This window comes from Bombina bombina, chromosome 3 (assembly GCF_027579735.1).
Source record: "Bombina bombina isolate aBomBom1 chromosome 3, aBomBom1.pri, whole genome shotgun sequence".
In the NCBI taxonomy this organism is placed as follows: domain Eukaryota; kingdom Metazoa; phylum Chordata; class Amphibia; order Anura; family Bombinatoridae; genus Bombina; species Bombina bombina.
The window spans coordinates 217,047,537-217,061,921 of NC_069501.1; the positions used below are offsets into that span (position 1 = coordinate 217,047,537).

Consider the following 14,385-nt stretch of genomic DNA (forward strand, 5'->3'; position numbering starts at 1 on the left):
ATTTCAAAATTAGCATATTTAACAATCTAAATATAACATGTTAACTTTAACGTTAATAAGTATCAATAACTATTGGTGTTTATTCTGTTTAACCAATATGACAGTATATTTTGAACTTGATTTATCATATACTAATCAATGCCTTTTAAAATTCTTTATATAGAAATGTGTGATGCGTTTACAAATTTCACTATTATAAAATCTATATTGTGTTTGTTTTCATCTGTAGTTTGCCCCATACTGAGTGGAGAGAACTCTTTGACAGTGGAAGAGGGAAATAATGTGAAACTAGCATGTGGTGTCCAAGCCAATCCTCAGGCTGATATGTCTTGGAAAAAAAATGGCACAAGCGTTAAAATGCAATCTCATTATACGCAATACCTAACCAAGAATGCATTTGAGCTCTCCTTTACCAAAATAAAGATAGAAGATTCCGGAACCTACGTTTGTTCTGCAGTCTCTACTTATGGAACTACTACAAGAGATTTCATATTGGTGGTCGAAGGTAAGGCCCGTCAAAATTGATAAACTTTCTCTTATGTCTATTTGTACTCCTAAACATCCTACAATTGTGTGGTGTAATCACATTTGTTCCTAGTTTTTAGCCAGTATAAAGCCAGATATCATGAGAGTGATAACTCTCCAATTCCAATGTTATAATATGGAGCATGTTCCCTAAGGTAAGAAGTGTGCTTCATAGCATTACATATATACATTGTAGAGTTTTCTCTCTCTCCATCTCTGGTGTGGCCTCTCAGTCGTAGTGGATCTTGACTTCTGTCTGAGTTTTTAACAGACAGGTTATCAGTGAAGACAGCCAGTTCTCTTTCTTGTTGGTTAAGCTTAGAAATTGACAGTTTTCAGTGTTATTGCAAAGTGATACTGACTTTCAATGGTTACTGTTCTTCAAAATATAATACCTTTTATTCTAGTAAGGACATTCTGTAGTCCTAGGTTTGCTAAACTGACAGAGAGACCTTTAGCTGTGTCTGGCAGCAAAAGGGTTACCCACTGACTTATACAGCAAATGCACACTAAATGACTATTATTGTCATTATTATTATTATCATTAAGTAATATAGAAAAGTATTTCAAAATTCACATTTTGTCTACTTTACGATGTACAGTATGTAATAACTATATCTAATAATTCAATGGTTAGATATTATGGGGCCTATTTATGAAAGGCCAGTCGGACATGATCCAACATTGCGGATCATGTCCGACAGACATCGCTGAATGCGGAGAGCAATACGCTCTCCGCATTCTGCATTGCACCAGTAGCTCTTGTGAACTCCTGGTGCAATGCCGCCCCCTGCAGATTCGCGGCCAATCGGCCACTAGCAGGGGGGTATCAATCAACCCGATCGTATTTTATCGGGTTGAATTGCAGCGATGTCGGTCCGCCTCCTCAGAGCAGGCAGACAGGTTATGAAACAGCGGTCTTCAGACCACTGCTTCATAACTGGTGTTTCTGGCGTGTCTGAAGGCTCTCAAGAAACACAGGGCTTCAAGCTCCATACGATAGCCCCTATATGTCTACTCATGAATTGCAAGATGACAAAATAGAGTATGACACAAAAAATCTATTTTTTATTCTGTATGTTGTTTCTTTTTTTTTGCTGCAATACTTGTTATTTTCTAAAAGTGCTTGATCTGTTGGGAAAAAATAAAATGCAATGAGTGTATGGGGAGGGGGGGTTTAAAGGGGTTACAATACAAGCCTCTAGAGCAGAGCTTTCCAAACTTTTCATGTTGGCGACACTTTTTAGACCTACATAATTTCGCGACACAGTAATTCAGTTGTACTAGCAATCAGGTTAAACTATCTTGTTTTAAGAGATACGGACACATTCATAAATTATATAACAACAAAATGTATTTACAAGTAACAGTATGTGCAAGAATTAAAGTTTAATAACACCAATAGCTACTTACTATTTTAATGGGATGTACAAGGTTTCTGAATATTTAGTGGAATATTAGATAAAGACACTCGCATTTCATCATCAAGCATTTTAAGCTTCCACTTCCTATCCATATATAAAGAGCAGGAGCAGCAATGCACTACTGGGAGCTAGCTGCAAAAAAAACAACACTCTGACTTCTGACTTCAGCTCAGCGTTTAAGCTGCTGCCCTCAGAGCTCTGCGAGTCTGACTGACTACTGCCCACGCTGCAAACACACTGCTATCCCACTCACTGACTACACATGCAGTCACAAGCTGATTGAGGAGTCTACACGTGCAGTCAGGAGCCAATGTGCCACCAATGGGAATAGTTTCAGTTCCCGCTAAGCTGCACCAATAGGTTAAGATGATCTGTGTCCTACTAGGTATCAATTAATGTGTCAACCACGTGATATGCGTAGCAGGCAGGTGGAAAGTCGTAAACCAAAAAAAAAGTAAAAATAATTTTAAATTAATAAAAAAATTGTGCTGAAGCAGGGACACACCTACACACTGCTGCCGACACACTAATGTGTCACGACACACAGTTTGGAAAGCACTGCTCTAGAGGTATATTTTGTAAATATAACGTATTAAAAGATAAGGCATAAATATACATTAACAATTGTCAATAATCTAATTTTGAGAATCTTTGCATGTTCCTATACAGAGCAAACTCACTTAGCACAGAAAACATTTTTAGAAAAAAACACCAAACATAAAAGACTTGCAACAAGAATTTAGAGTTTTACAAAAATATCAGCACTTTTTACACTAACACAGTTCTACCATTTATTTGGATATCTTTTTTTTTTTAGTTATTAAAAAAACAGAATCTATGACCCTTGACAATAACACAACAAAAATAGCAGCTGCTGCCAGCTGATCATTAAACAGCTATAGGGACAAGCAATCCCTTATTAGAATGGGGGGACCTCCTCAAATAAGGGGTCTAGTGAAATATTTCTATGAGGAAGTGCCTCTGTCCCTGGGCATGTTCTCATTTCGTGTGATGTCACCATGCACTTTTGTGTGACATTGTATACTTCACTATGTACAGCTGGCAAGGCCTGGGATGATAGCTGCCTTATGACTGGCTACAGTGAAGGAGTTTGCTTCAATCCTTAAAGAAGAATCGCCTCCTGCCTTCCAGGAGAACCACATATTGTTGTCCCCATTTTGGGTGAAATATAAAGGCCAATAACATGTCAACCTAGGCATTTAAGGGGTTACTCTTGAATCAGCACCTCATTTACTCTTCTGGTGCCAATATGGGATTTGTGTGTAAATTGTAAACACGCTTGACTAATGCTATGATCTGAAATTGAAATAGGGGAGTAGGTGTGGTTTTTTTGTTTTTTTTTCTCCTTCTCTTTTTCTCCTTTTTTGTACTTATCCTTTTCTCTAGGAAAAAATATGCCAGAAGTGTAAAAGCAGATTTTGCAATATTTATGTTTGATGTATTAAATCTAAAGAAAGTGAAAAAGAGTCATTTCTATGGTAGATGATACGGCCTATGTAGACCTTTTCAGAGATTTGTGTGTTTTTTAAAGATATCTACTGAAAAGGTGGCCCTTTGAGATCTGTATTTCTCTTTTTTCTGTTGTTTTATATTTGTTACACTGATGGCATGTATAAATAAATATTAAAAAAAAAAAAAATAAAAAAAGAAATACAATCATCTACAGTCAGATTTTTTAATATATATATATACAGGGAGTGCAGAATTATTAGGCAAGTTGTATTTTTGAGGATTCATTTTATTATTGAACAACAACCATGTTCTCAATGAACCCAAAAAACTCATTAATATCAAAGCTGAATATTTTTGGAAGTAGTTTTTAGTTTTAGCTATTTTAGGGGGATATCTGTGTGTGCAGGTGACTATTACTGTGCATAATTATTAGGCAACTTAACAAAAAACAAATATATAGCCATTTCAATTATTTATTTTTACCAGTGAAACCAATATAACATCTCAACATTCACAAATATACATTTCTGACATTCAAAAACAAAACAAAAACAAATCAGTGACCAATATAGCCACCTTTCTTTGCAACGACACTCAAAAGCCTGCCATCCATGGATTCTGTCAGTGTTTTGATCTGTTCACCATCAACATTGCGTGCAGCAGCAACCACAGCCTCCCAGACACTGTTCAGAGAGGTGTACTCTTTTCCCTCCTTGTAAATCTCACATTTGATGATGGACCACAGGTTCTCAATGGGGTTCAGATCAGGTGAACAAGGAGGCCATGTCATTAGATTTTCTTCTTTTATACCCTTTCTTGCCAGCCACGCTGTGGAGTACTTGGACGCGTGTGATGGAGCATTGTCCTGCATGGAAATCATGTTTTTCTTGAAGGATGCAGACTTCTTCCTGTACCACTGCTTGAAGAAGGTGTCTTCCAGAAACTGGCAGTAGGACTGGGAGTTGAGCTTGACTCCATCCTCAACCCGAAAAGGCCCCACAAGCTCATCTTTGATGATACCAGCCCAAACCAGTACTCCACCTCCACCTTGCTGGCGTCTGAGTCGGACTGGAGCTCTCTGCCCTTTACCAATCCAGCCACGGGCCCATCCATCTGGCCCATCAAGACTCACTCTCATTTCATCAGTCCATAAAACCTTAGAAAAATCAGTCTTGAGATATTTCTTGGCCCAGTCTTGACGTTTCAGCTTGTGTGTCTTGTTCAGTGGTGGTCGTCTTTCAGCCTTTCTTACCTTGGCCATGTCTCTGAGTATTGCACACCTTGTGCTTTTGGGCACTCCAGTGATGTTGCAGCTCTGAAATATGGCCAAACTGGTGGCAAGTGGCATCTTGGCAGCTGCACGCTTGACTTTTCTCAGTTCATGGGCAGTTATTTTGCGCCTTGGTTTTTCCACACGCTTCTTGCGACCCTGTTGACCATTTTGAATGAAACGCTTGATTGTTCGATGATCACGCTTCAGAAGCTTTGCAATTTTAAGAGTGCTGCATCCCTCTGCAAGATATCTCACTATTTTTTACTTTTCTGAGCCTGTCAAGTCCTTCTTTTGACCCATTTTAACAAAGGAAAGGAAGTTGCCTAATAATTATGCACACCTGATATAGGGTGTTGATGTCATTAGACCACACCCCTTCTCATTACAGATATGCACATCACCTAATATGCTTAATTAGTAGTAGGCTTTCGAGCCTATACAGCTTGGAGTAAGACAACATGCATAAAGAGGATGATGTGGTCAAAATACTCATTTTCCTAATAATTCTGCACTCCCTGTATAATTCTGCACTCCCTGTGTGTATATATATATATATATATATATATATATATACACATATATATACATACATATATATATACATATATATATTATTATATATATATATATATATATAATATTCACAATAGAGCACACTCCCACCATCCAGGTCAGCTACCAGGGTGCAGGCAAGCAAAGTTACAATTCCATAAATTGCATGCACTCACTGGATTTGTGCAAAAAGGTGCTTTATTGGCACACAAAAAATACAGTAACGTTTCGGGGATCAATCACCCCTTTATCAGACTAGGTGATATATATATATATAAAACAAAAGTATGCTTTATAGTATGATGGCTAATGTTAAATATAATTGCATTTCCCTTTAATCAAATAGAGATAGTTTAATCCAAATCATATGTATTATTCAAAAACTTCTTTAGCCTTTTTTAACAGAGAAATTGGCACCTCTAAAACACTCCCAGGTGCAAATCCCATAGTCTACTTAGCTTCTTATGGCACTTTGTAGAGCCCAGGAAAACTATTGGCTCTTATGTCTTTCCAACTTAGTTTTATGCTCTTTAATTATTAACTACATTATGTGAAAAGAATTTAATTTCTGTTGCGATTTTATGTCAGCAGTAACTTTACTTGCGTGGGTTGTTCTCGGTATGTTGTGGGCTTAGCTGTAGGGAGGTGGTGTTCTTGGAACCAAATAACATACAGGGTGATGGTAAAATATTACAAGTTGTTTGGTTAGTCAGTGGTGCTGAGTTCACTACTTTGTTTTATTAAAAAGAAATTGTCTTAGCTATTATCCAATCTGTTGGTTTTTCTTACAAAATATGTGAGCAATGTCCAAAAGTTTACATGATAGTAAAACATAATTTGACAAATAGAAATGTATTTGTTTATTGTAGCTCTGCGGCTTGGACTATATTCCTAATTGCTATGGATCAGGTCACATATTGCAAAAGTCCTCTGTTGAGCATTGGCAATAAACTGACTGCAGCTAGAGCAGGTGCCTCATAGCAAACACATAAAAATCTACTCCTTTGCCTTCCTGTAGAGACCACATGTTTTGTGGGGCTGTGACAGGAAGTAATGGACCCTACACAAATGAAGTAAAAAATAAATAAAAAGTAAGATCCTAGTGCTTTTTTTATTACAACAATGAAACAGACCCTTTCAGTAACCATGGTTATTAGCTTGCACTCACCCTAAGTAATCCTAAAAATCTGGCCTGTTAGTGTGCCACAATGACTGGAATTGAGAAACACTGGTCTAGCTCACGGCATATTGGCTTACAATCATCACTCTCTACACAGGAATTCCATTTTAAGCTAGCAGGAGCAGCTTCATCATCAGCCACTATGGGTCTCGCGTGTAAGAGTGCCTCTCTGACAAACAGTTAAGACCCACTTCTTAACACATAAATACCACTTAAAAGAACATAGTACTCAATATGTTCCTATCACATGTAAGAGTTAGCAGTAGTTAAAGGGACAGTCAACACCAGCAATTTTGTTGTTTAAAAAGATAGATAATCCCTTTATTACCCATTCCCCAGTTTTGCACAACCAACACAGGTATATTAATATACGTTTTACCTCTGTGATTACCTTGTGTCTAATTCTAAGCCTCTGCAAACTGCCTTCTTTTTTCAGTTCTTTTGACAGACTTGCATTTTAGCCAATCAATGCTGACTCCTATGTAACTTCATGTGCATGAGCTCAATGTTATCTATATAACACACATGAACTCACCCTCTAGTGGTGAAAAGCTGTCAAAATGCATTCAGATTAGACGAGGACTCCAAGGTCTAAGAAATTAGCATATGAGCCTACCTAGGTTTAGCTTTCAACTAAGAATACCAAGAGAATTAAGCAAAATTGGTGATAAAAGTAAATTGGAAAGTTGTATAAAATTACATGCCCTATTTAAAAAGTTAAACGTGTTACAAAAGTTTTGTTTGCATTGAAAAAGGATAAACCCAACATTTTTATTTATGATTTAGCTAGAGCATATAATTTGAAACAACTTTCCAATTTACTTCTATTAACTAATTTGCTTCATTCCCTTGGTATCCTTTGTTGAAGAAACAGCAGTGCTCATCAGTGAGCCAATAGCTTGAGGCATATATATGCAGCCACAAATCAACACCTCCTGAGCCTACCTAGGTATGCTTTTCAACAAAGGATTCCAAGAGAACACAAAAAAATAGATAATAGAAGTAAATGGGAAAGTTGTTTAAAATCCCATGCTCTAACTGAATCATGAAAGAATAAAATGGGTTTCATGTTCATTTTAGTAACAGCTGTTTAAAGGGACATAAACTCAAAATTGCACATTAAAGCGTTTAAATGTTGAATTAAAATATTTGTGCTACACAAAAAATGCTTCTGGTGAAAAGTATCATGGTTTCAGTGACAGCTTTTACAGTGCATGACGGATACTTACATATGCTTTGTTTACCAGCTTTCAAACACTGCTCCTGCTCAGAGAGCATATTTTTTTATTACTGATGACTCATTTTGCCTCATGACTGATAAAAAAAATGCTACCCCTGGATCTCTGAGCAGTCAAAGTGTTTAAATGACAGCGGCTTCTAAAAAAGCTGTATGTGGAAGGGGCTCCTAAATATTACGTCAATAACTCCGAACATATTCTGAAGACATTTATCTTATTACCTTATTTGTAGGTTTTTACCAACTTGTACTAGAAGATTTGTTCTGCTAATACAGTACATTTGCACAGCGAAAAAATGCCCTGATGTGCATTTCAGTTTTAAGTTTTATGTGCCTTTTACAATTATATTAAACCTAACAGGAAGATATATAGATAGATAGATAGATAGATAGATAGATAGATAGATAGACAGATAGATAGAGTATACATTCTACACATAGCTTTGTATAGACTGGCTGCTATGGGCCTAGGATTGTCACCTCAACCATGTTTTCCTGGACACTTATGAGTTACACATGCTGCAGGGTAAACAGGGCGGAACATGTATTGTGCCTCTGGACATCACACATATAGTGCTGAAGAACAGTACAATACATGTTCATCACATCCCTGCAGCATGTGCAACTCATAAGTGTCCAGAAAACATGGCAGAGGTGGCAACCCTATATGGGCCCCCAGCTCTTGGGCCCTAGTGCCACTGTATCTAGTGCACCAATGGTAGTTTCACCCCTGCTAGGTATTTAGATTGTATTGGATGACAGATGCAACTCCCACAAAAAGCTGTTTTATGCAGCAGTAAAACATACACAATGAACTGTAATAGATTTTAAAACTCTCTTTCAGCTAGATTACGAGTTTTGCGTTATGAGTGAAAAAGCAGCGTTATGGGTTATTACGCTGCTTTTTCACTACCGCTGCTATTACGAGTCTTGTCAAAAATGCTGTACCACACACTTTTTTGCCCGTAACGCAAATTAACTTACGCAATTTGCGTAAAGTCTTTTTTCAATGGGACTTCCATAGCGAAAAAGTGAGCGGTACAACCAATCCCGCAAGATTCGTAATGCAATCTAAAGTCAGTAGTTATGAGTTTTACGTTACAAAGCTGTAGCATAAAACTCATAACTAAAGTGTTAAAAAGTACACAAACACCCATAAACTACCTATTAACCCCTAAACCGAGGCCCTCCCGCATCGCAAACACTAAAATAAAATGATTACCCCTAATCTGCAGCTCCCGACATCACCGCCACTATAATAAACATATTAACCCCTAAACCTAACCCTAAATCTAACCCTAACACCCCCTAACTTTAATATAATTAAAATAAATCTAAATAAAACCAACTATTAATAACTAAATAATTCCTATTTAAAACTAAATACTTACCTGTAAAATAAACCCTAAGCTAGCTACAAAATAACTAATAGTTACATTGTATCTAGCTTAGGGTTTATTTTTATTTCACAGGCAACTTTGTATTTATTTTAACTAGGTAGAATAGTTACTAAATAGTTATTAACTATTTAATAGCTACCTAGTTATAATAAATACAAATTTATCTGTAAAAATAAAACCTAACCTGAGTTACACTAAAACCTAACTTTATACTACAATTAAATAAATTACCTAAATTACAACAAAAACCCCCACTAAATTACACAAAATAAAAAAAATAAATGATCAGATATTTAAACTAATTACACCTAATCTAATAGCCCTATCAAAAAAAAAAAAAATGAAGACTTCTCCCAGCTTCATTGAGGATGGATGTCCGGTCTTCAAAACTGTAAGTGGATCTTCAGGGGTTAGTGATAGGTTTTTTTAAGGGTTTATTGGGTGGGTTTTATTTTTAGGTTAGGGTTTGGGCACTTGAAAAATAGCTAAATGCCCTTTTAAGGGCAATGCCCATCCAAATGCCCTTTTCAGGGCAATGGGGAGCTTAGGTTTATTTAGTTAGGATTTTATTTGGGGAGTTGGTTGTGTGGGTGGTGGGTTTAACTGTTGGGGGGATGTTTGTATTTTGTTTTACAGGTCAAAGAGCTGATTTCTTTGGGGCAATGCCCCGCAAAAGGCCCTTTTAAGGGCGTAGTTTAGTTTAGGCTAGGTTTTTTTTTTATTTTGGGGGGGCTTTTTTATTTTGATAGGGCTATTTGATTAGGTGTAATTGGTTTAAATATCTGATCATTTCTTTTTTATTTTGTGTAATTTAGTGTTTGTTTTTGTAATTTAGGTAATTGTATTTAATAACAGAATTTATGCTTACCTGATAAATTACTTTCTCCAACGGTGTGTCCGGTCCACGGCGTCATCCTTACTTGTGGGATATTCTCTTCCCCAACAGGAAATGGCAAAGAGTCCCAGCAAAGCTGGCCATATAGTCCCTCCTAGGCTCCGCCCACCCCAGTCATTCGACCGACGGACAGGAGGAAATATATATAGGAGAAACCATATGGTACCGTGGTGACTGTAGTTAGAGAAAATAATTCATCAGACCTGATTAAAAAACCAGGGCGGGCCGTGGACCGGACACACCGTTGGAGAAAGTAATTTATCAGGTAAGCATAAATTCTGTTTTCTCCAACATTGGTGTGTCTGGTCCACGGCGTCATCCTTACTTGTGGGAACCAATACCAAAGCTTTAGGACACGGATGAAGGGAGGGAGCAAATCAGATTACCTAAACGGAAGGCACCACAGCTTGCAAAACCTTTCTCCCAAAAATAGCCTCCGAAGAAGCAAAAGTATCAAATTTGTAAAATTTGGCAAAAGTGTGCAGTGAAGACCAAGTCGCTGCCTTACTTATCTGGTCAACAGAAGCCTCGTTCTTGAAGGCCCATGTGGAAGCCACAGCCCTAGTGGAGTGAGCTGTGATTCTTTCAGGAGGCTGTCGTCCGGCAATCTCATAAGCCAATCGGATAATGCTTTTAAGCCAAAAGGAAAGAGAGGTAGAAGTCGCTTTTTGACCTCTCCTTTTACCAGAATAAACAACAAACAAGGAAGTTGTTTGTCTGAAATCTTTAGTAGCCTCTAAATAGAACTTTAGAGCACGGACAACGTCCAAATTGTGTAACAAACGTTCCTTCTTTGAAACTGGATTCGGACACAAAGAAGGTACAACTATCTCCTGGTTAATATTTTTGTTAGAAACAACTTTAGGAAGAAAACCAGGCTTAGTACGCAAAACCACCTTATCTGCATGGAACACCAGATAGGGCGGAGAACACTGCAGAGCAGATAACTCTGAAACTCTTCTAGCAGAAGAAATTGCAACCAAAAACAAAACTTTCCAAGATAGTAACTTAATATCTATGGAATGTAAAGGTTCAAACGGAACCCCTTGAAGAACTGAAAGAACTAGATTTAGACTCCAGGGAGGAGTCAAAGGTCTGTAAACAGGCTTGATCCTAACCAGAGCCTGAACAAATGCTTGAACATCTGGCACAGCTGCCAGTCTTTTGTGTAGTAAGACAGATAAAGCAGAGATCTGTCCCTTTAGAGAACTTGCAGCTAATCCTTTCTCCAAACCTTCTTGTAGAAAGGAGAGAATCTTAGGAATTTTTATCTTATTCCATGGGAATCCTTTGGATTCACACCAACAGATATATTTTTTCCATATTTTATGGTAAATTTTACTAGTTACAGGTTTTCTGGCCTGAACCAGAGTATCTATAACAGAATCTGAAAACCCACGCTTTGATAGAATCAAGCGTTCAATCTCCAAGCCGTCAGTTGGAGGGAGACCAGATTTGGATGTTCGAATGGACCCTGAACAAGAAGGTCCTGTCTTAAAGGTAGCTTCCATGGTGGAGCCGATGACATATTCACCAGGTCTGCATACCAAGTCCTGCGTGGCCACGCAGGAGCTATCAAGATCACCAAGGCCCTCTCCTGATTGATCCTGGCTACCAGCCTGGGAATGAGAGGAAACGGTGGGAATACATAAGCTAGGTTGAAGGTCCAAGGTGCTACTAGTGCATCTACTAGAGTCGCCTTGGGATCCCTGGATCTGGACCCGTAGCAAGGAACCTTGAAGTTCTGACGAGACGCTATCAGATCCATGTCTGGAATGCCCCATAATTGAGTTATTTGGGCAAAGATTTCCGGATGGAGTTCCCACTCCCCCGGATGGAATGTCTGACGACTCAGAAAATCCACTTCCCAATTTTCCACTCCTGGGATGTGGATCGCAGACAAGTGGCAGGAGTGATCCTCCGCCCATTGAATTATTTTGGTCACTTCTTTCATCGCCAGGGAACTCCTTGTTCCCCCCTGATGATTGATATATGCAACGGTCGTCATGTTGTCTGATTGGAACCTTATGAATTTGGCCTTTGCTAGTTGAGGCCAAGCTCTGAGAGCATTGAATATCGCTCTCAGTTCCAGAATGTTTATCGGGAGAAGAGACTCTTCCCGAGACCATAGACCCTGAGCTTTCAGGGATTCCCAGACCGCGCCCCAGCCCACTAGACTGGCGTCGGTCGTGACAATGACCCACTCTGGTCTGCGGAAGCTCATTCCCTGGGACAGATGGTCCAGGGTCAGCCACCAACGGAGTGAATCTCTGGTCTTTTGATCTACTTGAATCATTGGAGACAAGTCTGTATAATCCCCATTCCACTGTTTGAACATGCACAGTTGTAATGGTCTTAGATGAATTCGTGCAAAAGGAACTATGTCCATTGTTGCAACCATCAATCCTACTACTTCCATGCACTGCGCTATGGAAGGACGAGGAACAGAATGAAGCACTTGACAAGAGCTTAGAAGTTTTGATTTTCTGACCTCTGTCAGAAAAATCCTCATTTCTAAGGAATCTATTATTGTTCCCAAGAAGGGAACTCTTGTCGACGGGGACAGAGAACTTTTTTCTTTGTTCACCTTCCATCCGTGAGATCTGAGAAAGGCTAGAACGATGTCCGTATGAGCCTTTGCTTTTGACAGGGACGACGCTTGTATTAGAATGTCGTCCAAGTAAGGTACTACTGCAATGCCCCTTGGTCTTAGAACCGCTAGAAGGGACCCTAGCACCTTTGTGAAAATCCTTGGAGCAGTGGCTAATCCGAATGGGAGGGCCACAAACTGGTAATGCTTGTCCAGAAAAGCGAACCTTAGGAACTGATGATGTTCTTTGTGGATAGGAATATGTAGGTACGCATCCTTTAGATCCCCGGTAGTCATAAATTGACTTTCCTGGATGGTGGGTAGAATCGTTCGAATAGTTTCCATTTTGAACGATGGTACCCTGAGAAATTTGTTTAGGATCTTCAAATCCAAAATTGGTCTGAACGTTCCCTCTTTTTTGGGAACTACGAACAGATTGGAATAAAAACCCATTCCTTGTTCCTTTATTGGAACTGGGTGTATCACTCCCATCTTTAACAGGTCTTCTACACAATGTAAGAATGCCTGTCTCTTTATTTGGTTTGAGGATAAGTGAGACCTGTGGAACCTTCCCCTTGGGAATAGTTCCTTGAATTCCAGGAGATAACCTTGAGAAACTATTTCTAGCGCCCAAGGATCCTGAACATCTCTTGCCCAAGCCTGAGCAAAGAGAGAGAGTCTGCCCCCCACTAGATCCGGTTCCGGATCGGGGGCTACTCCTTCATGCTGTTTTGTTAGCAGTGGCAGGCTTCTTGGCCTGCTTACCCTTGTTCCAGCCTTGCATTGGTTTCCAGGCTGGTTTGGGTTGTGAGGCATTACCCTCTTGCTTAGAGGATGCAGAATTAGAGGGCGGTCCGTTTCTGCGAAAGGGACGAAAATTAGGCTTATTTTTAGCCTTAAAAGACCTATCCTGTGGAAGGGCGTGGCCCTTTCCCCCAGTGATGTCTGAAATAATCTCTTTCAATTCTGGTCCAAATAAAGTTTTACCTTTGAAAGGGACGTTAAGCAATTTTGTCTTGGATGACACATCCGCTGACCAAGACTTTAGCCAAAGCGCTCTGCGCGCCACAATAGCAAACCCTGAATTTTTCGCCGCTAATCTAGCTAATTGCAAAGCGGCATCTAAAATAAAAGAGTTAGCCAATTTAAGTGCGTGAACTCTGTCCAAGACCTCCTCATATGGAGTTTCTCTACTGAGCGACTTTTCTAGTTCCTCGAACCAGAACCACGCTGCCGTAGTGACAGGAACAATGCATGAAATTGGTTGTAGAAGGTATCCTTGCTGTACAAAAATCTTTTTAAGCAAACCTTCCAATTTTTTATCCATAGGATCTTTGAAAGCACAACTATCTTCGATAGGAATAGTAGTGCGTTTGTTTAGAGTAGAAACTGCCCCCTCGACCTTGGGGACTGTCTGCCATAAGTCCTTTCTGGGGTCGACCATAGGAAATAATTTCTTAAATATAGGGGGGGGGGACAAAAGGTATGCCGGGCTTTTCCCACTCCTTATTTACTATGTCCTCCACCCGCTTGGGTATAGGAAAAGCGTCGGGGGGCACCGGAACCTCTAGGAACTTGTCCATCTTGCATAATTTCTCTGGAATGACCAAGTTGTCACAATCATCCAGAGTAGATAACACCTCCTTAAGCAGTGCACGGAGATGTTCTAATTTAAATTTAAATGTCACAACATCAGGTTCAGCTTGATGAGAAATTTTTCCTGAATCTGAGATTTCTCCATCAGACAAAACCTCCCTCATGGCCCCTTCAGATTGGTGTGAGGGTATGACAGAACAATTATCATCAGCGCCCTCTTGCTCTTCAGTGTTTAAAACA

The 14,385-nt window shown here is 39.2% G+C and overlaps 1 protein-coding gene across 1 annotated transcript in view; it reads left to right on the top strand.

Moving 5' to 3' along the window:
* TMIGD1 (transmembrane and immunoglobulin domain containing 1) overlaps positions 1–14,385 on the top strand; it is a 121,504-nt gene that overhangs the window by 62,492 nt on the left and 44,627 nt on the right. Inside the window, exon 4 of the mRNA XM_053704587.1 lies at positions 230–505. Coding sequence (XP_053560562.1) covers positions 230–505 — 276 coding nt within the window. The remainder of the gene's footprint in view (positions 1–229; positions 506–14,385) is intronic.